Here is a 22,721-nt window from a genome sequence, read left to right as displayed (position 1 = left end):
GAGACAGAGGCTGAGCCCAAACGCTAACACTACCAAGCACTGACCTTAAACACCAGACACTGCATTAGGTGCCTTAGATCATCAAATCCTCACAACGAGCCTATGGAGTGAGCAGCTGTGTTATCATCCCATTTTACAGATGAGAAAATCAAGGCACAGGAAGTCCTTTCTTTTCCTGGCTCACCTCTTTCTTCCGTGTGCAGCCCTAGGGTTGCGTCTGCCCCTCTCTGGGTCTCAGTGTCCATAGATACAAGGAGTGGGGCCAGGGCCTGTGGAGGGAGGGCTGAGAGGCACCCAGGTCCTCCAGCCCCTGCCCCCTTCCCTCACCTCTCCCCTGGTCCTGGGTGGGGATATTGCCCATTGCCACCCTGCTGTTTTCCTGGGGGCTGGACACCACCTCCACAGACAAGGTAGAGCCCTCCAGGAACCCCCCAGCTCCCTCCACACCACTAGTCACTCATCAGTATTTACCAAACACTATGCGCCAAACCCTGCTGGGCACAGGGAATCGATGGTGAGCAAACAGCCTGTTTTTGCCTTTATGTCCCAGAGACAGACATAAGTTGTGGCACAAATAATAACTACAAATGGCTGCCCTGAGCATCTCCGTGACAGTGATCCTCTCCTCTGGCACCCCCAATACCTCCACCACTCAGCAGTTAGGTGCTCAGTGCCTAGCCCAGCAGGGAGCTCTGGAACCCTATTCCAGCAAATGGCCTGCATGCAACCCAACCATTGGAGCTTGGGCCCAATAATCAGAATGCCGGTCCTGAGAGAAGATGGAGGGGGTGCTGAGCTAGCTTGTGATCCAGGATTGAGAAAATGTCACTGGAGTTGAGACCTGCCCCTGAAAATCTCTTTCTGCTCTCTCCCTCTGGGGCAGGGGACACAGGAAGTGAAGAGGGTAGAGGTTCCCTCTCTGCCTCCCCCCAGCCCTTCTCCACCTGCAAGCAAATTCCTCCTAAGGGCCTGGCGGTTTCTGCATTGCTTGTGGTGCCTTCTTTTAGGGACCCGGCCCTTCTTCAAACCTGCTTCTGCATCCTCCACAGACTTTTCCAGATCCCTGGAGGTACAGCCACCGTCTCTGCTTCTTCTATTTAGGCCAAGGTCTCTATGACCTCCTTTTGGCCAATCTTCCTCTTTAGAGCCTCTGGCTTGGCCACCGAGCCCTTGTTCTTGGCTCTCTCTGACCTTGGCCCCAGGTGCAATATTCTAGTTCAAAGTTCCTCCTTCTCCCAGAGTTTCTCTGGCTGTGGTTCCGGGGGTTCTGTGCTAGTTTCTCCTCCTTCTTGCTCTGCACTGGCTCCCTGAGATATCATGTATCCTGTGGCTTCAGCTGCTGGTCCCCAAACCTCTACTCCAGCTCAGATGTCGGCCTGGGCTCTCCTCCTGGGTGCTCCCTGTCTCTCACAGCATGGCCACACTGAACTTCTTACCTTCTCCTAGGGTTCCCATGGGTGCCTATCACCTTCACCCACTCAGTCACCCAGGCAGGAGCCAGAATTTCGTGGACGGGCTGGACTTGTCCCCCACAAACCATTTCCTATTGCCCAGCCTATTGCAGGATGCTTCTTATTTTTCTTTTCTCTTTTTGTGTTTTTAGGGCTGCACCCATGGCATATGGACGTTCCCATGCTAGGGCTCGAATTGGAGCTGTAGCCACCAGCCTACACCACAGCCCACGGCAATGCTGGATCCTTAATCCACTGAGCGAAACCAGGGATCGAACCCACAACCTCATGGCTCCTAGTCAGATTTGTTTCTGCTGCACCACGACAGGAACTCCAAGGGGCTCTTTTAGATAGAGGGTAATCCTCTCTGAGGATGTAACATTCGAGCCAACACTGAATGGAGGGAGAAAATCTGGGATGGTTGGGGGAAGAAGATTCTGGATAGAAGGAACAAACTCGAAGTCCTGCAGCAGCCCCAGGCAGGGACAGCAAGAAAGCTCTAGTGGCTGAGTGGTGAGCAAGGCGGGGCAGGGCCCAGGACTCAGAGTCACCCTACATCTGCTTCGCTCTGGACAGTCCTGTCACAGTTTTTTTTTTTTTTTTTTTGTCTTTTTGCCTTTTCTAGGGCAGCTCCTGCGGCATATGGAGGTTCCCAGGGGTCGAATCGGAGCTGTAGCTGATGGCCTACGCCAGAGCCACAGCAACGAGGGATCTGAGCCATGTCTGCGACCCACACCACAGCTCATGGCAACGCCGGATCCTTAACCCACTGAGCAAAGCCAGAGATCGAACCTGAAACCTCATGGTTCCCAGTCAGATTCGTTAACCACTGAGCCACAACGGGAACTCCCCTGCCACAGTTCTTAATGTTGCCTTCTTTCACTCTCAGAGATTCCCCAGGCTTAGATGATAAATTGTCACACTATGGATAGGCCATGGTGAGCAGTAGGCGTGGTGTTCTGATGTGATAGGAAGCCTGTGGATGGTTTTAAGCAGGAAGTGACATGATCTGACTACATTTTATCTTTTTTTGGGGGGGGGCACACCCACGGCAGACAGAATTTTCCAGGCTAGGGGTCAGATGAGAGCTGTAGCTGCCAGCCTTCGCCGCAGCCACAGCAATGTCAGATCTGAGCCTCGCCTGCCACCTACATTGAAGTTCACCAGATTCCTAACCAGCTGAGTGAGGCCAGGGATCGAAGTCGAGTCCTCGTGGCTACTAGTCGGGCTTGTTACCACCAAGCCACAGTGGGAATTCCCTGACTGACATTTATTTTTTATTTTTATTTTTTGTCTTTTTAGTGCCACACTCATGACATATGGAGGTTCCCAGGCTCAGGGTCGAATCGGAGCTGTAGCCACTGGCCTATGCCACAGCCATGGCCACACCAGATACGAGCCCTGTCTGCAACCTACGCCACAGCTCATGGCAATGCCAGATCCTTAACCCACTGAGCGAGGCCAGGGATCGAACCTGCGTCCTCACGGATGCTAGTCATATTCCTTTCCACCAAGCCCCTGACTGACATTTTAAAAGATCATGACCAAGGACTTGAAACACTCTCTGGCTCCTGTAACAGCCCTTCTTGTGTGTTTCCTCCACCTCCCAGCTCTTCCCTCTCAGTCTCCTCTGGTAGTTGTTTCTCTTCTATTCAACATCTAAATCTTACAATTTCTCTAGACCAGTGGTTTTCAACTGGGGTGATTTCTCCCCCAGGGGGCACCTTACATTATCTAGAGACTTTTTTTTTTTGGTTCCTGGGCCAGGGATCAAACCTGTGCCACATCTTTGACCAGAGCCACAGCAATGACCACCCTGGATCCTTAACCTGCTGTGCCATGAGGAAACTCCTAGAGACATTTCTAATTGTCACAACTGGGGCAGGTACTACTGGCACGCAGCGAGTAGAGATCAGGGCTGTTGCTAAGCATCCTACAATGCACAGAATCCTACATGCATCCTATATGCATCCTACAATGCATATAATAGGAACAGCATATACGATTACAATTTTTCTAGTAGCTTCTTTAAAAAAAAACAAAAAAGAAAACAAGTGGAGTTAGTTTTAATAATATATTTTATTGGAGTTTTTGTGTGGCTCAGTGGGTTAAGGATCTGGTGTTGTCATTGCAGTGGCTGGGGGCACTGCTGTGGCTCAGGTCGATCCTTGGCCTGGGAACTTCTGCATGCTGCAGGCATGACCAATATATACATATGTATACAAATCCTTGGTCGTGATCATTTATATATATATATGCACACACACATAATTTGATCCAATGTGTATAAAGCATTAATCTCAACATGTTATCAGGAGTTCCTGTTGTGGGTCGGCAGTAACGAACCCGACTAGTATCCATGAGGATGTGGGTTCAATCCCTGGCCTTGATCAGTGGGTTAAGCACCGGCTTTGCCGTGAGCTGTGGTGTAGGTCACAGATGCCACTCAGATCGCTGTGGTTGTGGCATAGGCCAGCAGCTCCAATTTGACCCCTAGCCTGGGAACTTCCATATGCCATGGGTGCTGCCCTAAAAAAAGACCCCCAGGGAGTTCCCATCTTGGCACAATGGAAACAAATCTAAGAACCATGAGGTTGTGGGTTTGATCCCTGGCCTCATTCAGTGGGTTAAGGATCCGGCATTGCTGTGAACTGAGGTGTAGGTCACAGACAAGGCTCAGATCTGGTGTTGCTGTGGCTGAGGTGTAGGCCAGCGGCTACAGCTCTGATTAGACCTCTATCCTGGGAACCTCCATATGCCATGGGTGCAGCCCTAAAAAGACAAAAGAGACAAAAAAAAAAGACCCCCAAAAAGTTATCAATATTAAAAATATGAGAATTTCTTTCCTTCCTTCTTCTATTTTCTTTCTCTTTCCCTTCGTTCCTTTCTTTTCTTTCCTTCCCTCCTTTTCTTCCTTCCTTTCTTCCTTCTTTCCTTGAATCTGGCATGTGTCTCACTCACACTTACTATACAAAGCAGTTCAGACCAAGCACACATTTCAAGGGCTTAGTGCCTACATGTAGCTCATAGCCATTGTGCTGATGGCACAGCTCTAGGTTCAGTACTTGATTTTATAGCCAGATGTGTAAGAGCAATACAGGAAGTCAAGCCTAGTGGTTTGGCACTGGAACCAAATTGCCTTGTTGAATTCCAGCGCTTCCATTTATCCTCTGTAGAGTCGCTCCACCTCTCTGCGCCTTTTTTCTTATGTGTCAAGTGAGGATGCTAATAATATTACCACTTTATAGAGTTGTTGAGGATGAAGTCAGTTAATACTTATAAAATGGTTCCAGGTATTATAATAAGTGCTTACCAAATGATAGCTATTTCGCTAGGCCCCTCCTCTGTCTCCACTCACACTTGCTCTCTGGGTAATCCGTCTAGTCCTGCAGGTGTAAGTGCCACTGATTACCTAGTGACTTCCAAACTTAAATATCCACCTCTTTTCTGAGCTCCAGGCCCCCTATTTATCTGTACACTCCATTTTGATGACCAGGCATCCCACACGAACATACCTACAACGGAATCCTTGACCTTCCTTGCAAGTCTGCTCTCACTGCCAGTCCCTGCAACCTTGGTCATTACACAGGGCAGATCTCTGGGCGGCCTTTCCAGGGAATGCAGAGTGCACGGATCAGGCAATAGCCACCCCATCAAACTCCCCTAATCGGACGTGTCTGCTGCGCCCAGAACCTCAGGAGGAGGCAGGAGCCAGTGAGTGCACCTCTGCAGAGCTGGGGCATCGCGGAGAGGCGCCTCCGCAGGCCGGTGGCGCCCCGGAGAGAACCAGGGACAGACGGGGACCCCCTGGCTTCTCCGGGGAGTCTCCAAGGGCACCTGCCCAAGGCCACCCAGCGCGCTGCGGCCAAGGCAGCGGAGCGGAGCCGGACCTCCCAGCCGTCGGCGGGGGCGGCGACCGCCCGGGGCCTTCCCACGGCTCGGCCAGCGCGTCACGGCGGGGGCGAGGGGGCGCCCGGGGCTGCGGCGCAGGAAAGGGCCCTGGGAAAGGGCGGCGGCGGCGCCCCCGGGGCGGGGCCGGGGCGGGGCCCGACTTCCCGGCTTGGCGCCCGCGCCGCCCCGCGGAGACCCGCGCAGCCCGCGCTCGCCATGAAGCGGCCCCGGGAGCCGAGCAGCTCCGACAGCGAGTCGGACGGACCGATTGACGTGGGCCGCGAGGGCGAGCTGAGGTAAGACGGGATGGGGGCACCGGGCGCGCCGGGGCGAACGGGCTTGGGGGGCAGCCGGACTGGCCGGCGAGCTCCGGGCAAGCGCTTGGGACCTCCCGGGAGACGCAGGTGCTGGATGCTGGGATGGAGGGAGAGTTCAGCTCCGGGTCTGCGGTCCGTTTGGCGATCTCTTTCTGTCCAAGTGCCCGGTGAGGCTACTGGCCAGGACTTTTCCCTGAAGATCTTAGGAAACCCTCGTGGTCTGTTGGTATCACACCTCTGGTCCCAAATGCACTGCCTATGCAGAGTAACCATCCTTTCTTAATTTTTCCCTAGCTTGGGTGCACTTTTCATATAGTACACACATACACACACACACCTTCCAGGGGAAGAAAAGCTCTCCGGAGCAAACTGGACTTTGGAATTAAGGTTTTGGTATTGAAGAAAATAATCGCTGACCAAACCATGGTCCTTGCAAGGGCCTAGACTCCCATTCCAGCTCTTTTTCTACTGCACCACCCTGCTGCCAATGACTCTCAGCTCTCGGTTCATTTTCTGATCTTGCCTCAAACCTGTCAAGTAAATGCCTTGTATTTGTTTTGCTACTTCTCAGTTCTTTGAGCAATCTAAGCTTGTTTCCTCATCTGCAAAAATGGGTATAAAGGAGCTCCTGTTGTGGCACAGCAGAAACAAATTTGACTAGTATCCATGAGGATGCAGGTTTGATCCTTGGGCTTGCTCAGTGCGTCAGGGTCTGGAGTTGCTGTGAGCTGTGTTGTAGGTTGCAGATGCTGTTCAGATTCCAAGTTGCTGTGGCTGTGGTGTGGGCTGGCAGCTGTAGCTCCAATTCGACCCCTAGCCTGGGAACCTCCATATGCTGCAGGTGCAGCCCTAAAAAAAAAAAGGTATAAATGATGGAACTGACTGAAACCTATGTCATCAGGGGCGGACTGGGAAGTTGCAGGCCTGAATCCCAGTCCCAAACCTGCCACTAACTTCCCATGTGACCTTGTGCCACTACTTTCCCTTTGTGAGCCTCTTTCCACATCATTAAAATAAAGGAGTTCCTGTCATGGCACAGTGGAAATGAATCTGACTAGGAACCATGAGGTTGCGGGTTTGATCCCTGGCCTTGCTCAGTGGGTAAGGATCTGGCGTTGCCGTGAGCTGTGGCGTAGGTCACAGATGCGGCTCAGATCTGGCGTTGCTATGGCTGTGGCTTGGTGCTCGGCGGCTATAGCTCTGATGAGACCCCTAGCCTGAGAACCTCCATATGCCACTGGTGCGGCCCTAATAAGAAAAAAGACAAAATAATAAAATAAAATAAAATAAAATAAAGGAGAATAGTGAGTGAGAAAGGGAGGCCTTGCTGGTGCCTCCTCCTCTTTCCAACCTGACTCTCTAGAATAGGTTTGGAAGGGGGATTCGTTTCATTCTTGGGGATGTTTTTGTGGGCATTTCATAATTTCACTGGTCTCCAGTTTTCTAAGACCAGGGGATCCTGCCTCAATCACAGTCCCAGGAAAGCCACCAGCTTCCAATTATTTTTAGCTTATAATAGAAGGTAATTTCCTGTACCTTAGGTTTGGGGTATATAATACAATTTCCTATGCGACTTACTGGCCTTTTAAAATTGTTTAGCAGAAACTGCTACTTAGAGAATCAGTTCTCTGAGTCCGTGCCTGCCAGAAGCAGGGGAAGGGCCCAGCGCCATGTGGTTGTGGTGGAGGGGGCAGGTGTCTCAAATTCAGTGTCACTGGGTCTTCCTGAGTCAGAGGCATGACATTGGTGTCAGAGAGCTAGGCTGATCTGAGCTGGCTTCTGTCCTCCAAGAATGTGCAGCCTGGTCCGTGACCTGACAAGTCACACAAAGACCTTGGATAGGATGGAAAATAGAAGGCAAGATGGACCGTGGGCTAGGAGGGCACCTAAGTTGGGAGAGGTCCCGCAGAGCCAGAGGTGGTAGGGAGGGCTTCCTGAAGGTGGTGGCACTTTGGACTATGGCCTAAAGGATCATTAGGCAGTTTTTTCCTCTCCAACATTTTGTTCTTTCAGGCAAAGCCCATTTTTTTTTTTTTTTGAGACTGTCTAGATTCTGAGGCGAGCAGACCCCCTCAGAGGAGAGAAAGCGGTTGGACATCTGGCAGAGGCCGACTTATAGACCCCTCTTTGTCACACTCACCAAAAGGCCCTCCCCCCAGCAGACATCAATGCTTCAATTCAGGGAGCACTGAACGACCCCTGCTGTGACCTGGACCCTGGGTTGGGTGCGGGGGGCCCAGATGTGTCCTGTTCAGCCTCTGCCCTCAGGGAACTCTCAGAAGAGTTTCATGTACAAAGAAAGCCAGATAAACAGTGGCAAGGGCCACAGGACTGGAGCAGCCAGCCTCCCTAGGGTCAGAGGCAGGGCACAAATCCCCCACACCCAGAGACATAAGAGTAAAGTGCAGGGGGTGTTCCATGGTCACTGTGGGCATCTTCCCAGATATGGGAATCACCCTCCCAGCTCCTATCTGGACACAGCCCCCTGATACGTGTGGGTCTGAATTGAGAATACAACCTCCCCTCTCACCCTCTGCAAAAATTTAATGAGCACCTGCCACCCGCCAGGCACTGGCTCAGGGTCTGGGTGGTTCCTACATGATTTAAGGCAAATGGTATCATTCGAAGTCAGACAGATCTGAATGTGACTCTCACCACCACTAGGGCGAGTGACAACCTCTTTCTGAACCTCAGTTTTCTCCTTGACAAAATAAGAATGTTAATACTTTTTCTCATAGAGTGAGGCTTTGATGAAGTGACAACTGAAGGCACATTGCTGCCTGCTTTGGCACAAGGCAACTTCCAATTAACTTTTTTTTTTTTTTGGTCTTTTTGTTTTTTCTAGGGCTGCACCCACAGCATATGGAGGTTCCCAGGCTAGGGATCTAATCGGAGCTGTAGCTGCCGGCCTACACCACAGCCACAGCAATGCGGGATCTGAGTCTCGAGTCTCGTCTGCAACATACACCACAGCTCACAGCAATGTCAGATCCTTAACCCACTGAGCGAGGCCAGGGATCGAACCCACAACCTCATGGTTCCTAGTTGGATTCGTTAACCACTGAGCCACAACGGGAACTCCCGGACACTTCCAATTAAATCTGTTCTCTCAGGAGTCACTATTCAGGTGGAGGGGCTGTACTCGTGAAGCAGCATGGTTTAATGAAAAGCATGCAAGTCTGAAGACTGGACTTGGTGGCTCTGTTATTCTAGCTAGCAAATGATTGTTTTTCCTAAGTGTGCAACGGCTCCAGTAATACTCCATGCACAGGGCTCTTGTACAATATAAAGGAGGCAGGTGAACATGGACGTGGCGTCTAGGACGGAAAGTACTGGCTATGAAATATACAGAATGGGACGAGGACTGTACGCAGTGCACGAGGGAGAGCGCTGGATGAACAGCCAGGAGGCTTGGCTCCAGTTCTGGAATTTCCTCTAATTTGCTGTGTGGCCTGGAGCAGATCGCTGCCCCTCTCTGAGTTTTCTCATTTTACGAGTGGGTCCTTGCTCTCGGAGAGCCCTTCATTGGAGCCATGGTGATTCTGCCTTTTGGTTGATGGAAAATGAGTGGGGTCACCTGCAAGGGCGCCACCAGCGGGGGAGGGGGGTAGTTCCCAAAAAGGAACCGAGGGTGAGCGCTGGGGGTGGTCAGGACTGGCAGCCAGACCACCTAGAAAGTTGCCCCTCCCCTCAGAGACCACCTCCAGAATTCTGGCTAGGGACCCCTGGAGACCCACGGAGCAGATCTTGGGGGTCAACATATCTTCTCTGGGTCTATGAAAATCTGCCTTGTTTTCAGACTGTCAGACAAGAAGCTCTCACACCCTCTCCCAGTGTCAGGGCCAGATCACAGCCTGGAAGCAAGCTCGCTCTGGCTGAGCTCCTGGGAGCTTTAAGGCCAAGGGGACTGGAGGGCTATTCAGACAGACAGGAAATGGGAATTAGGAGGGAAAACAATGCTGAATTTGGAGCCAGAAGACATGGATTCCCATGCTGGCTTTGCTCCTCCGCAGCTGTGTAGGCTGGGCAAGCTGCCTGAAGTCCCCGGTGTTCAGCATCCTCATCTGTAAAATGGGGCTTTCCCTCAAAGGAGGGAAATACACGGAGTGAGGCTGAGAAAGCTGTGAAGTGATGTTTGCCTGTGCGATCCAGGAGTGGGGGGAGAAGGATGATACCGCAGAGAACGGGGAGAATGAGCAAAGGGCTGGCTGAGCTGCCGTGCCCTGAAAGGGGTGTGTCAGCCTCGAGCAGATGGTCCCTGAGGAGGAGTCAGGCTGAGAGGCAGTGACGTGTGCATTGCTAACCCAATACCCCTAGAGACGCCTTATCCAGCCTGGGGGGACAAAGGCCGTGTTTCTTAGGAGACCTTGGCTCCCGTAGCTTGTCCAGAGTTAAGCTTTGTAAACAAGCTGCCCGTCAGATCTGGATCTGGCCATCTGAGCCCTGGACCTAACTTGCTGAGCCATCATCTCTCCCAGGAGCTCTCACAGGCCTCTTATATTCTTGTCCTGATGTTTGGATGGAGATATCCTTTTCCACATGTAGCTGGATGAAGCCAGGGGCAGAGCACTAGCTTTGACAAATGTTGCTCTGGTCTCCCCTGCAACCTTCTCTCTTTGACTAGTTGATGAAAATGATCTAACTTCTGGAGTTCCCTGGTGGCTCAGTCGGTTAAGGATCTGGTGTTGTCACTGCTGTGGCTTGGGTTGCTGCCATGGCACAGGTTCAATCCCTGGCCCCGGAACTTCTGCATGCTGTGGATGCAGCACCTGCCTTGTGCCAAAGAAAAGAAAAGAAAAGAAATGATCCAGCTTCTAATGCCAAGAGGGTCATCACATGGGCTGGGACTCTCCTGGTAAGCCACATATGTCCCCATTCCACAAAGGCCAAAGATGTAGATTTTATGGTGTCACCTCTGTGTTCTCCAGTGATGTCAAAGATGAGGGCAGGTGGAGTTCCTGTTGTGGCTCAGTGGTTAACGAATCCGACTAGGAACCATGAGGTTGCGGGTTTGATCCCTGGCCTTGCTCAGTGGGTTAAGGACCTGGCGTTGCTATGAACTGTGGTGTAGGTCCCAGATGCGGCTCAGATCCTGCGTTGCTGTGGCTCTGGTGTAGGCCAGCGGCTACAGCTCCGATTAGACCCCCAGCCTGGGAATCTCCATGTGCCGCAGGAGCGGCCCTAGAAAAAACAAAAAGACAAAAAAAAAAAAAAAAGTTGAGGGCAGGAGGAAGAGCTCAACCATGAGCTCTGTCATGTTCTAAGCACTTGCTGAGCCCTGGATACAGATCGAGATGGACATGGTTCATGGCCTCATGGAGCTTATAGGCTTGATGGAAAGACTGACATTACTCAAATAATCATACATATAAAACAACAAATGGGCATAAATGCTATGAATGCCAGATGCCAGGAGAGTGTAGAGCAGGGGTTATTAAGTAGGAGGGGTGATGTCAGAAAAGGCTCCCCCAGAAGGTGACATTTGAGTTGAGATGTGAAGGGTGGTAGAAGTTACTACACAAAGGGGCTAAGGCTTGGGAGATGGGGAGAGGGAGTGGACCAGAGAATTCTGGGCTAGAGGAACAGTATGTGTCACCACAGGAAGGAGTCAGTGCATTCACAGGCTGGAGCACACAGAGCAGAAAATCTAGGAGGTGACAGGGCCAGCTAGGCTACCTGCAAGCTGGTGGCCTTGATCTAAAAGCGTTGGGGAGCCCTTGAAGAGTTGTAATATAGTGACATGATCAGATTTACATTTAAATGATCACTCTGCCTGCTTGTAGGAGGTAAAGGGGGTGCAAAGGGACCCAACAATAGATTCCTGCAGGGGTCCAGGTGAAAGATGGGCAGAGGAGATAAAGGAGAGAGACACCAGAGGTATTTTAGACATGGAATGAGCAGGTTTTGATGGGATGGGTGAGGACAGAGGAGGAATCAAAGAAGATGGTGAGTATTCACCTTGCAGAAGTGGGTGATGGGTGCCTTGGCTGAGATGGGAACCCAGGGGGGAGAGGAGCCCTATTAGGTGGAGGCAAGCTCCTTGGTTCCTGTTCAGACGTGTGGCATTTTGCATTCTGAAATAGCAAGGGTGCCACCTTGTCTAAAGTTATTTGTGGTTGTGGTGTCTCCAGTGGGAACTGGATCTCCCGCTGAACGTTCCCACTGATCCCCCGTGCAAGGCCCGCGAATCCCCTCCACTCCAAGAGAGCCTCTGAAGCAGGAAACCATTAAGAGGGTGAGCAGTTGGGCTGATGAGGAGTTTGGTCAGTCTGAGCAGGAAAAGCCCCAGAGGGCTGAGCCTCCTCTGCATGATGGGAACTCCTGGCGTGTGAGCAAATATCCATCCTTCAGCCAGGCCCGACGCGATGCGGGGCCGTGTCCCGAGAGTCCGAGAGGGGCCTGTGACCCAGATGGCGCCTCCCCCGCCCCTCGCCCCGGCCGCGCAGCGTGGGAGGCGGCGGCGGCAGCTGCAGGCCGGGCGGAGGGCGGGCGGTCGGCGCGCCCGGCCCGTGGGAAGCGGCGGCATCTGTTCTTTCCACGCTCGTTCCCAGCGGCTCCCTCTGAAACCCAATCCGCCGGCCCGGCCCCCGCCGCCGCCGCCCGTGCCCTCGCCCGCCCCGCCCTGGGGGGATAGGGTTGCAGGACCTGGACTGCCCGGCTGCGTTGCCTCGATGCCCAACCCGGGCTGCAGCGAGGGCCAGGGGCAGGGGGCGAGGGCGCGGGGCAGGGGGCTAGGCGGAGCGGTCCGGTCCTGGCGAGAGCCTTAGCCGCATCCCCACCCGTGGCCCCCAGCAGCCTGCGACTCTGGGGCAGGAAACCCAGGGCAGGGGAGGACTTGGCCCCAGGGAGAAATGAGCCCCCAGGGAGAAGGGAGAGAAAGCAGTCCCACCCACGCCTGCCCTGTGCCTCTTCCCCTCCTGGGAGGGCTCCGTGCCCGCCCACAGCCGGGCCTCCGAGGTTAGCCCAGGCCGGGAAGATGACCCTCTGAAAAATCAGCCTTTCTCTTCCTCTCCAGCCAGATGGCCCGGCCACTGTCCACCCCCAGCCCTTCACAGATGCAAGCCAGGAAGAAACGCAGAGGGGTGAGTGTCTGTTTCATTCAGCCCAGTTGCCTGTCAGAGGTTTGCCCTGAGTCCCTAGGAGAACCCTGGTCAGAAATACCATCAGGAAGCTAAGCTCCTTGGGTTCAAGTCCTGATTTCTGCCAGTACCTAGCGTGGTGACCTTGGGCAAACCCCTTAACTTCTCTGTGCCTCAATTTCTCATCTCTGTAACTGAAATGATGGTGCTTCCTTCCTCAAACGGTTGGAGGTTTTTAATTTACTTTTCAAAATTTTTATGCAGCATATTCAAGTTCCCGGGCCAGGGATTGAATCCGAGCCTCCAGCAGCTGCAACTACGCCATTACTGTGGCACCTGCCAGGTCCTTTAACCCACTTTACCAGGCCAGGGATGGAACCCAGGCCTTCACAGCGACCCAAGCTGCTGCAGTCAGGTCCTTAAACCCACTGCACCACGGTGGAAACTCCTCGGAGGTTGTTTCTTTTTTGTTTTGTCTTTTTTTCTATTTTTTTTGGGGGTGGGGGGCGTCCTCAGCATATGGAGTTCCTGGGCCAGGGATCGGGTCTGAGTTGAAGTCATAAACTAACCTGCAGCTGGAGCAACCCCGGATCCTTTAACCCACTGTGCTGGGCTGGGGATCAAACCTTTGTCCTAGTGCTCCTAAGATGCTGCCAATCCCATTATGCCACATCGGGAACTCCTCAAAGGATTGTTTTGAAATGACTTAATATAATGCACTCAGGATAGTATCTGACCCCCGGTTAGCCTTTATTATTTATTTCAGCCTTCCCCCCGATTCTCTCTGAGCCCAGAACTTTCATTTCCTCTCAGTGTGCTGAGGGGTGGGGAAGGGGGACAGAAGAAGACACCTCTCCTTGCTCTAGGCCCTACTTCCCCCCAGGATACAGCCGTGTTTCTGCACTGGGAGTCTAGAGACCCAGAATCTGGCAAAGACCAGCACTGCCATTCTCTAACCAAACTACTTCCAGCCAGCCCTCCTTTTCTTCATCAGTAAAATAGGAGTTATTTTGCTATCAGTATCGTGAGATGAGAATGAGCTAGTAGAAACGAAAGGCCTTCCCAGCTGGAGAAAGCGATGCCTAGGACTCCTCCGACCTCATGACCCATTTACCGAGAGGGTCCAGTGCTGTGGCTGCTGTTTCTCTTCTAATTGGTAGGTGCCCTGCTGTACCAGTGATTAAACATTTGAATATCACCCCTCAGATCAAGACAAGAGATTTGAGTTCTAGTCCCAGCCTTGCAACTTCCTTGCTGTGTGACCATAAGCAAATCACTGCCCCTCTCTGAGCCTCATTTTCCTCCTCCATAATGTAAGAATGGATGTATCTCCCTCAGAGAAATACTAGCAAGGAAAATGAATCATTGTCCATCAAGCCATGTTGGAAATTGTGATGCTGTGCCTACTTGTTACTTCTCATTATTGGTTTTGTTTGTTTTATCATTGTTTTTTTTAGATCATAGAGAAACGGCGCCGGGACCGCATTAACAGCAGCCTTTCTGAACTGCGGCGCTTGGTCCCCACTGCCTTTGAGAAGCAGGTATATGACGTTGCTCCTCATAGCATAAAGTTCACTCCTCATAGCATCTTATTGATTGGTGGAAGCTGCTTGAAGTGCCTGATATCATTTACTGATATCTATCAATAGCCAGGAATAAGGGGAATGGAAATTCATATTCACTGAGGTGTCTCAGGGGTGGCAGCTTTATGGCTTTCATCCCGCTGAATCCTCACAATGACCCTGAAGGGTAAGGATTATTATGCCCATTGCACAGGTAAGGAAACTGAAGCACAGAGAGGTGACATAGCTCACACCAGATCACACAGCTAGTTATCGGGAGAGCGGAACTGGAACACACACCATGTGATCCTTAAAGTGCCCTGACCCTCTGCATTACTGACATTTCCAGAACTGTTTGAAAGTAGAACAGGCTTCTTGGGGAGTGAGGCCTCTGTCGTTGACCCTGCTGGGGTGGAGGGACTCCAGTAGGGAGTCAGTTAAAGCAATCATACACCCCCAAAGATTCTCCCTGTGTTTTCTGGGGAGAACAAGGCGGTCATTCTGCTGATGATCACTCAAGCCTTCACATGCCCAGCCACGAATTATGCCTGGTACTTACCTTCAGGAGGCTCAAGGAAGAGCCCGATCATCAGGTTTCATCTGGGAGACCAGGTGATGCTGGAGGCTTCAGACACCTTCCCCGGGAGAGAGAAAGGTGGAAGAGTAGGTGCTTTGGGGTTAGACAAAGAGCTCAATCTTTTTTTTTTTTTTTCTGGTCTTTTTGCCATTTCTAGGGTTGCTCCCACGGCATATGGAGGTTCCCAGGCTAAGGGTCGAATCAGAGCTGTAGCGTCAGTCTACGCCACAGCCACAGCAACACAGGATCCAAGCTGCATCTGCAACCTACACCACAGCTCATGGCAACGCCAGATCCTAACCCACTGAGCAAGGCCAGGGATTGAACCCACAACCTCATCGTTCATAGTCGGATTTGTTAACCACTGAGCCATGATGGGAACTCCAAGAGCTCAATCTTGAGTGCGTGTAGTGAGGGTAGAAGTTGGATCCCTGGGAAAGCTGGTCTCGGAGGCAGGGGGACATGCAGAAGTGACATTTGGCGATGGTGCATGAAGCCACGGAGGTAGAGGGGACCCTCTAGGGAGAGTACACAGAGCGAGAAAAATGAGCCATCAACCACTGAGAACACCACTGTCTTAAGGGACGGTTAGAGCAAGAGTCAAGATGAAAGGAGAACCCAGAAAAAGTGTCATCGTGGAAAGGGAGGAGGGCGTTGAGGAAGGATGGTCGGCTGTGTGGTGGGCAGGCGGCCAAAAGGGGAACTGAAGAGAACCTATGAGATCTGGAGGCTTGGTCAAAGCAGAAGCCCACCTGCAGGCATCGGAGGAGCGAGAGGAGGAGGAAGTTGAGTGCTGGTAATGCTGCTCAGGGGAGGCAGAGGCCTTCACTCTTCTGTCTTCTGTGCACACAGGGCTCCTCCAAGCTGGAGAAAGCCGAGGTCCTGCAAATGACGGTAGACCACTTGAAAATGCTCCATGCCACTGGCGGGACAGGTACTGATGCTCTACTCTCCCAGCCAACATTTTGGGGCGGGGCCCTGGGGATACACTGGTCGGCAAAGTGGATGTGGTCCCTGCCCTCATGGAGCTTACAATCTGCAGAGGGGCTGAAGCAGATCTAGGGGGACCCTTCGAAAAACGTGCCCTGCTTCTCTCAGCATTGCTGTCTCTGCTTTCGCTGGCTCCATGTGTCCTAGCCCTTTCCTCAACTCCACTCCTTCTGGCCGTGGATGGTGGAGGAGCTTAAGACTTCACAGACTGGAGTTCCTGCCGCGGCTCAGCAGTTAGCAAACCCAACCAGCATCCATGAGGACGCAGGTTCGATCCCTGGCCTCACTCAGTGGGTTAAGGATCTGGTGTTGCCATGAGCTGTGGTGTAGGTGGCAAATGCAGCTCAGATCCTGAGTTCCTGTGGCTGTGGTGTAGGCTGGCGGCTACAGCTCGGATTGGACCCCTAGCCTGGGAACCTCTGTATGCCGCGGGTGTGGCCCTAAAAAGACAAAAAGACCAAAAAAACAAAAACAAAAACAAAAAACCCACAGACTATGGGTTCCCTCTCTAGGGCCTTGAGAAGCATTAGCCTGAATGAGCTCATTCTCACGGTGATCTCCAGCCTGAGATTTTTAGCCACAGCAGTTCCCTGGTGTGCTAACCCCCTGCTCTAGGCTTCTGGGTTGTTGTGTCCTTGGCACTGCTTGGGGATAGGTCATGCTCGCAGCTGAAGATCAGTAGATCAGATTGGGATTGTAGTAGAATGCAAATGTGACTCGTTCTGTTATTTTGAGCTGGCCCATTACAATAAAGTCACGAAACTGTAGCTTTTAAAAGACTTCTGGACGGGAGTCCCACTGTGGCGCAACAGGATCGTTGGTGTCTCTGCAGCGCCAGGACACAGGTTCAACCCCCTCCACAGTGGGTTAAAGGATCAGCATCACTGCAGCATGGCACAGGTCACAGCTGTGGCTTGGATCCCTGGCCGGGGAACTCCATTTACTGCAGGGCAGCCAAGAAAGAAAAGAAAAAAGACTATATGCAGACAAATGGAAATTTTGTCTGCGTGAAGCCACCTTGTGTTTTGGTGATTTCACAATTGGGAAACCTTGAAAGTTCCATTAGACTTTGGCCACAAAAACTTAAGTCCTGAAACCTTAATTTGCTACCCCTCAAGGGGACAGTTGCATTTTAAGTGGCCCAGCCTAGTGCCTCTCAAGCCTCAGTGTGCAGTAAGGCTTATCACGTGGGGCTAGGCAGTGTCATGGGTCACTCCCCAGAGATCCCAAGGCAGTAGGTCTCAGTGGGAGTTTAGGAACCTGCAAGTTTAGTGAGCATGGCTGATGACCTCGATCGATGCAGGGGTCGCTTTGAGACCTTCTGCCAAATGAACTCTGTCTCTAATCAGCCACTGGAGGAGCTATTTCAAGCTACATTTATATCTATTCAATTAAAAGAAAAATAGTGACTAATATTTGGGCAGCATTTTATAGTTTTCAAATGCTTTCTCTAATGCTATCTCATTTGATTCTCACAAGAACCTGGAAGGTGGGTGTTGTTTGTCGTTACTGTTTTATGGCTGAGGAGTAACAGGAGGGCAGAAAATTGGGGTTTAGAGCACTGGCTTTGGATTTGAACCCTGGCTTTTTTTTGTTGGTTTTTTTTTTTGTTTTTTGTTTTTTTTTTGGTCTTTTGTTTTTTAGGGCCACAACGCGGCCTATGGAGGTTCCCTGGCGAGGGGTCAAATCAGAGCTGTAGCCACTGGCCTATACTACAGCCACAGCAACGCCAGATCCGAGCTGCATCTGCAACCTACAGCACAGCTCAAGCAATGCCGGATGCTTAACCCACTGAGTGAGGCCAGGGATCAAACCTGCAACCTCGTGGTTCCTAGTCAGATTCATTTTTGCTGTGCCACGATGGGAACTCCTGAACCCTGGCTTTACTACTGACTAGCTCTAAAGACCTTGTCCTAAGACCTTGGACATATGATTTCACTTCTTTATTCCTCAGTGTCCTCAGCTCAAAATGGGAATATTGGCAGGTTTTTATGAGATTTAAATTAGATAATGCAAAGTAAGTGCTTGGAAGAACTCAGCAAATGTTAGCTTAAAACATTTAAACAGAGAAAGTGAACAGAGAAAGGTGCTGGGATTTGCTCAAAGTTGCACAACTAAGTGTACAGCAGAGCCAGGTTTCATTGCCATGGAGACCTGGCTCCAAACATCATCTTCTGCCAAGCTGTCCCCCTATGGGGGCCTCAGCCATGAACCAGGGACCCCATAATTGCTGCCATGATCATGAGGCCGGTGTCACTGGGGCTCTTCTCTCTTTCCCAGAAGGTGATGGAGAGAAAGACAAGTGTGGAAAGGCAGTGAGAGTGTAAATACCTCTGTGGGCAGTTGCCCTGCTCATCTCACACCAAAATCAAGCCAGAGACAGGGTCCCAGGCTGAGGGCAGCTGCTAAGGACCAGCATGGGGTCCTGCGTCCTAGACTGCCCCTTGGGCGGGGAACAAATCTGAATGCCTGTGGGGGCCAAGCCAGTCATATAAATAACTTTTTATTTTTTGAGCATTTCTGTGCCTCATTTCACCTTCACAACTCTATGCAGCAGGTACTATTATATGCCCATTTCACAGCTAAGGAAATTGAAGCATGGAGAGATTAAAAGACTTGTCCCTAGGAGTTCCCGTTGTGGCTCAGTGGGTTAAGAACCTGACTAGTATCCATGAGAATGTGGATTCTACCCCTTGCCTCGCTCAGTGGGTTAAGGATCTGGTGTTGCTGCAAACTGCCATGTAGGTTGAAGATGCAGCTTGGATCTAGCGTTGTGGTGGCTGTGGCATAGGCCAGCAGCTGAAGCTCTGATTTGACCCCAGCCCAGGAATTCCTATATGCTGTGGGCGTGGCCCTAAAAGAGAGAGAGAGAGAGAGAGGGACTTGTCCATAGTCAGGGAGCTAGTTAGGTCCACGGTCAAGCCACTTGTCTCCAAAGGCCTCGTGCTTCGCTGCTACATTGTGCTTCCCTCTCTGAAGAGTCTCCCAGCTCCGATGGCTGCTGCTGGCACCTCCCAGCCTCTGCCCCCTTGGCAGACAGGGTGGTCCTACACCACCTCCTGGTGCGTAGTCCCTTCACACCTGGCAAGGGTCTACTTAAATGAAGTTATCTTGGCCGCAGAGTTTCTTCTTTGAGTTAATCATGAATTACGATGAAAACAATGCTTCACATTTTATGATGCTTGGTAGTTCAGTGAACTCATTTGATCCTCAGAGCCTAACCCCTCTACCTTCAATAGGGATGGATTATTTCCTCCTTATAGATGTGAAGATGGATCAGAGAGGTGAGGTGACATGCCCAGGGTCACACAGCGGGTGAGTGGGAAAGCCAGGTCCAGAACTCAGACAGTCTGACCCCAGGCTCAGTGCCTGACCCTCGCCTGGCAGGCCCTCATTGTGTCTCACTTTGCAGGATTCTTTGATGCCCGAGCCCTGGCAGTCGACTTCCGGAGCATCGGTTTTCGGGAGTGCCTCACTGAGGTCATCAGGTACCTGGGGGTCCTGGAAGGACCCAGCAGCCGTACGGACCCCGTGCGGATTCGCCTTCTCTCCCACCTCAACAGCTATGCAGCCGAGATGGAACCTTCACCCACGCCTGCTGGCCCCTTGGCCTTCCCTGCCTGGCCTTGGTCCTTCTTCCATAGCTGCCCAGGGCTGTCTGCCCCCAGCAGCCAGCTTGCCATCCTAGGAAGAGTGCCCGGCCCCATCCTCCCCAGCGCATCCTCTCTCGCTTACCCCATCCCGGCCTTCCGAACCGCTCCTTTGCGCAGAGCTGCTGCCACCATCCTGCCAGCTCGGAGGAATTTGCTGCCTGGTCGAGGGGTATCCTCTACCCGGAGGGCCCGCCCCCTGGAGAGGTTGGCTGCACCCCCGCCCGTGGCCGCCAGCGGCAGGGCCACCAGGAGTGGCCCCATGGCACCCCTCCTGCGATCTTCTTCCCCAGCCCCCATTGGGGTTGTGGGGTCTCCTGCTTACGGGGCTGTTCCTGCCCCCAGAGCCCCCTCCCCGGGGCCAGCTGGGAGGCCAGCAGGACCTGTGCTCTGCCACTCCTGGGTCTCTGAAATCACCGAAGTTGGGGCTTTTTGAGCTGATTTTGCCTCCAGGAATGAGAAGTTTTTTTTTCCAGTCCAGGAGCTCTAAAATGGCATGGCCTTTTCTGCTCTACTTCCTGGCCTGGTTCACAAATGAAGTGTTTTCTTCACCTCTCGGACCCCCCCCCCTTCCCTTTTGGCCCATCTCCCCTCCTCACTCCTTGTCTCAGCTTCTCCTGGAGCTGTTCTGATCTCAGCGGCTTGGTCGTGTTTCTTTCCTGAGCAGAGAGTCCCAGGAGAGCCTCCAAAGGCTGTGCCCAGACCCCTCTCTTGGCCCAGGACGTGTGGGGACAGTAGGTACTAAACTCAGGTCTGGGAACAATGCTTTCACCTAAAAGGCTCAGTGGCCTAAGGCACGCTGCTTCCCTAGAGATCAGACCCTGGCCAGCAGCAGTGACTGCCTGGCTGCAGCCTTCCCAAGCCCACGGGGCTGGAACATAGTGTCTGTCTCACTTCCTAAGAGAGTAACTATGCAGAAGCCACAACGAAGTCTCCTGGGAGCCCTATCTCCCACCCACCCCATCACAGTAAACCCCAGAACAGACCTGCCATCCACCACAGCCAAGGCTGGGGATTGGGAGCCCAGCCCAGCCAGTTTCTGCCCTTGTCCCATCAGCAGACACCCACCCTCCAGCCGACCAACAGTTCCCAGCACACAGCTGGGAGGTTTTGGGCTCCAGGACAGGGTGTCCTCACCACCAGGCCTCGGACAGTGCCCCCAGACAGGAGCCAGGCCCGGGCAACAGAGAACCAGCTCCCTGCCTCTCCCACGGTCATGATCTTCCAGGCGTGTGGTCCTGTCGGCTACACAGTGCGGAGGCCGTGTTCCCACGTGATGGCGCCCCGGGAGGAATCCTCCTGGGATTCAGGACCAGACGTTTGTGCTGCCTGGTTTGCATCCGGCTCACGGAGCCCAGACTACAGAGACCGCCAAGGGCTGTCAGGCTGGACAAAAATAACTGCAAGGAGCGAGAGGAAGGACGGCCAGAGGCGGCTGGGCCCTTCAAGGTCATGCAGTGGGTCGAGGGCCTGAGATCCTGTCCACCTGGGATTCCGCGCAGCTGGCTCTGCTCAAAGGCCATTGCATTGCCCGGCTCCAGCCCAGGCCACTTTTCGTCTGACAGAGGGAAGACATGGCCCAGAGACCATTCCCAGCAAAACAGCAGAGACTGGGCAAGATGGGCAGACCAAGACTGATGCACAGCTGGCACTGTGTTGCCAGATGGTGGTTAAAATGTAGAAACACTTGTGTGCTCGTTGACAAATACCTGCTTTCCTGAGTGTCCCCACCACGTGGCTTCTCTCCCCGGGACCCTGTGCTGGTCAATGTCTGGCAGACCCAGGACTGTGGGGTCCTCCGGCTGGCACGTTGTTGGTGCTTATTCTGCACTGGTTGTTAAATGCTTCTAACGTCACTCCTGGATGAGTCCCCCCACCCCCTTTGATGGAACTACCCTCCCCAGAGGCTGAATTGAGGAGACTCCAGGGACTCGAAAAGTAGAGTTTGCAAAAGCCCTGGGGAAAGAGGGCTCTTTCAGAGAAGTGGGTAGGAGGGCAGAGATCATTTAAATGACCCAGAAAACTCTTTTGAGAAGGAAATTCCTCAAGGAGGGATAAAGAACTAAAGTCATTCTTTCAGTTCTCAGTGGGAGTTAGCTGGATCAGATATTGCTGTCCTCCTGGACCCGTGTGTGTGATGAACGGCAGTGAGGAGAGAGGTGTCATTTCAGGCAGTGGGTCACGGGCCAGGAGTGCCAGAGACAGAGGGAGGGCAGGGCAGTCAGCAGGCTCCCAGGAGCTGGAAGGGGGAACAGAGGAAGGTGGCAAAAGGCAAAGATCAACTTCACCTTTCTCACATGGGGGGGGCAGGAAGACAGCTCTCCCCCTCCCCCTCTTTCTCCTCCTCCTCCCTCTCCCTCCTCCTCCCTTTCTCCTCTTCCCCCTTCTTCTCTTCCCATCCTTCCTCCCCTCTCCTCTTCCCTCCTTCCCCCCTCCTCCCCACTCCTCCTCCCTCTCTTCCCTTCTCTCCCCTCCTCCTCCTCCTCCCTCTTCCCTCTCCCCCTCCTCCTCCCTCACCACCTCGGGTGGTGGCCCACTGCTCCCAGGATGCCAGGTCAGTGCTCCAGTCCTGCAGCTTGGCCACTTCCCACCCCAAGAATCCAACATTTATTCATGGTGGGACGGTGGAAAACACATTTTCATGTTTCAAAGACCCAACTCCAAAGAAACCCAGTCTGACACCATCGAATGAGATGCAAATGGCCCAGAACTTTCAGCAACTTAGTTGCTCTTGGGTTCTTTCTCCCTGAGAGATTGTTGGGGGCCGGGGCGGGGCGGGGGGGGGGAGAAGACAACTCTATGTACTGGTTTCCGTGGTTGAGGACTCGTATCTGTTTATATTCCCAAGCCTCTCTGGTGCTCCTGGACTCCCACCCTTTTGCTGGGGTTGTCGCAGATATTCAATAAAGTTTTTTTTAACTCTTCTGGAAACCTCTGCAAGGTTCTCTTTCTTTCTTTTTTTTTCTTTTTGCGGCCGAACCTGTAAGACATATGGAAGTTCCCAGGCTAGGGGTTGAATCAGAGCTGTAGCTGCTGGCCTGCACCACAGCCACAGCAGTGATGGGTCCATGCTGTGTCTGTGACCTATGCCATACCTTGCAGCAGCTCTGGATCCTTAACCCACTGAGCAAGGCTAGGGATTGAACTCGCATTCTCACAGGGACAACATCGGGTCCTTAACCCACTGAGCCACGATGGGAACTC

The 22,721-nt window shown here is 52.6% G+C and overlaps 1 protein-coding gene across 2 annotated transcripts; it reads left to right on the top strand.

Moving 5' to 3' along the window:
• On the top strand, positions 5,506 to 22,448 carry HEYL (hes related family bHLH transcription factor with YRPW motif-like). Of its 2 annotated transcripts, none has more exons than XM_003127826.6 (5): positions 5,506 to 5,638; positions 12,675 to 12,741; positions 14,196 to 14,279; positions 15,730 to 15,811; positions 19,280 to 22,448. In XM_003127826.6, the coding sequence occupies exons 1-5, from the start codon at positions 5,559 to 5,561 to the stop codon at positions 19,951 to 19,953; spliced, it is 987 nt and encodes a 328-aa protein (XP_003127874.3). In that variant the 5' UTR covers positions 5,506 to 5,558; the 3' UTR covers positions 19,954 to 22,448. The 2 variants fall into 2 exon arrangements, with proteins under 2 accessions (XP_003127874.3, XP_005665311.1); XM_005665254.3 differs by having other exon boundaries at positions 5,550 to 5,638; positions 12,679 to 12,741.

Source organism: Sus scrofa, chromosome 6 (assembly GCF_000003025.6).
Source record: "Sus scrofa isolate TJ Tabasco breed Duroc chromosome 6, Sscrofa11.1, whole genome shotgun sequence".
Taxonomy (NCBI): domain Eukaryota; kingdom Metazoa; phylum Chordata; class Mammalia; order Artiodactyla; family Suidae; genus Sus; species Sus scrofa.
The sequence above is the reverse complement of the archived record's forward strand: the minus strand, read 5'-3'. Positions and strand labels throughout refer to the sequence as shown.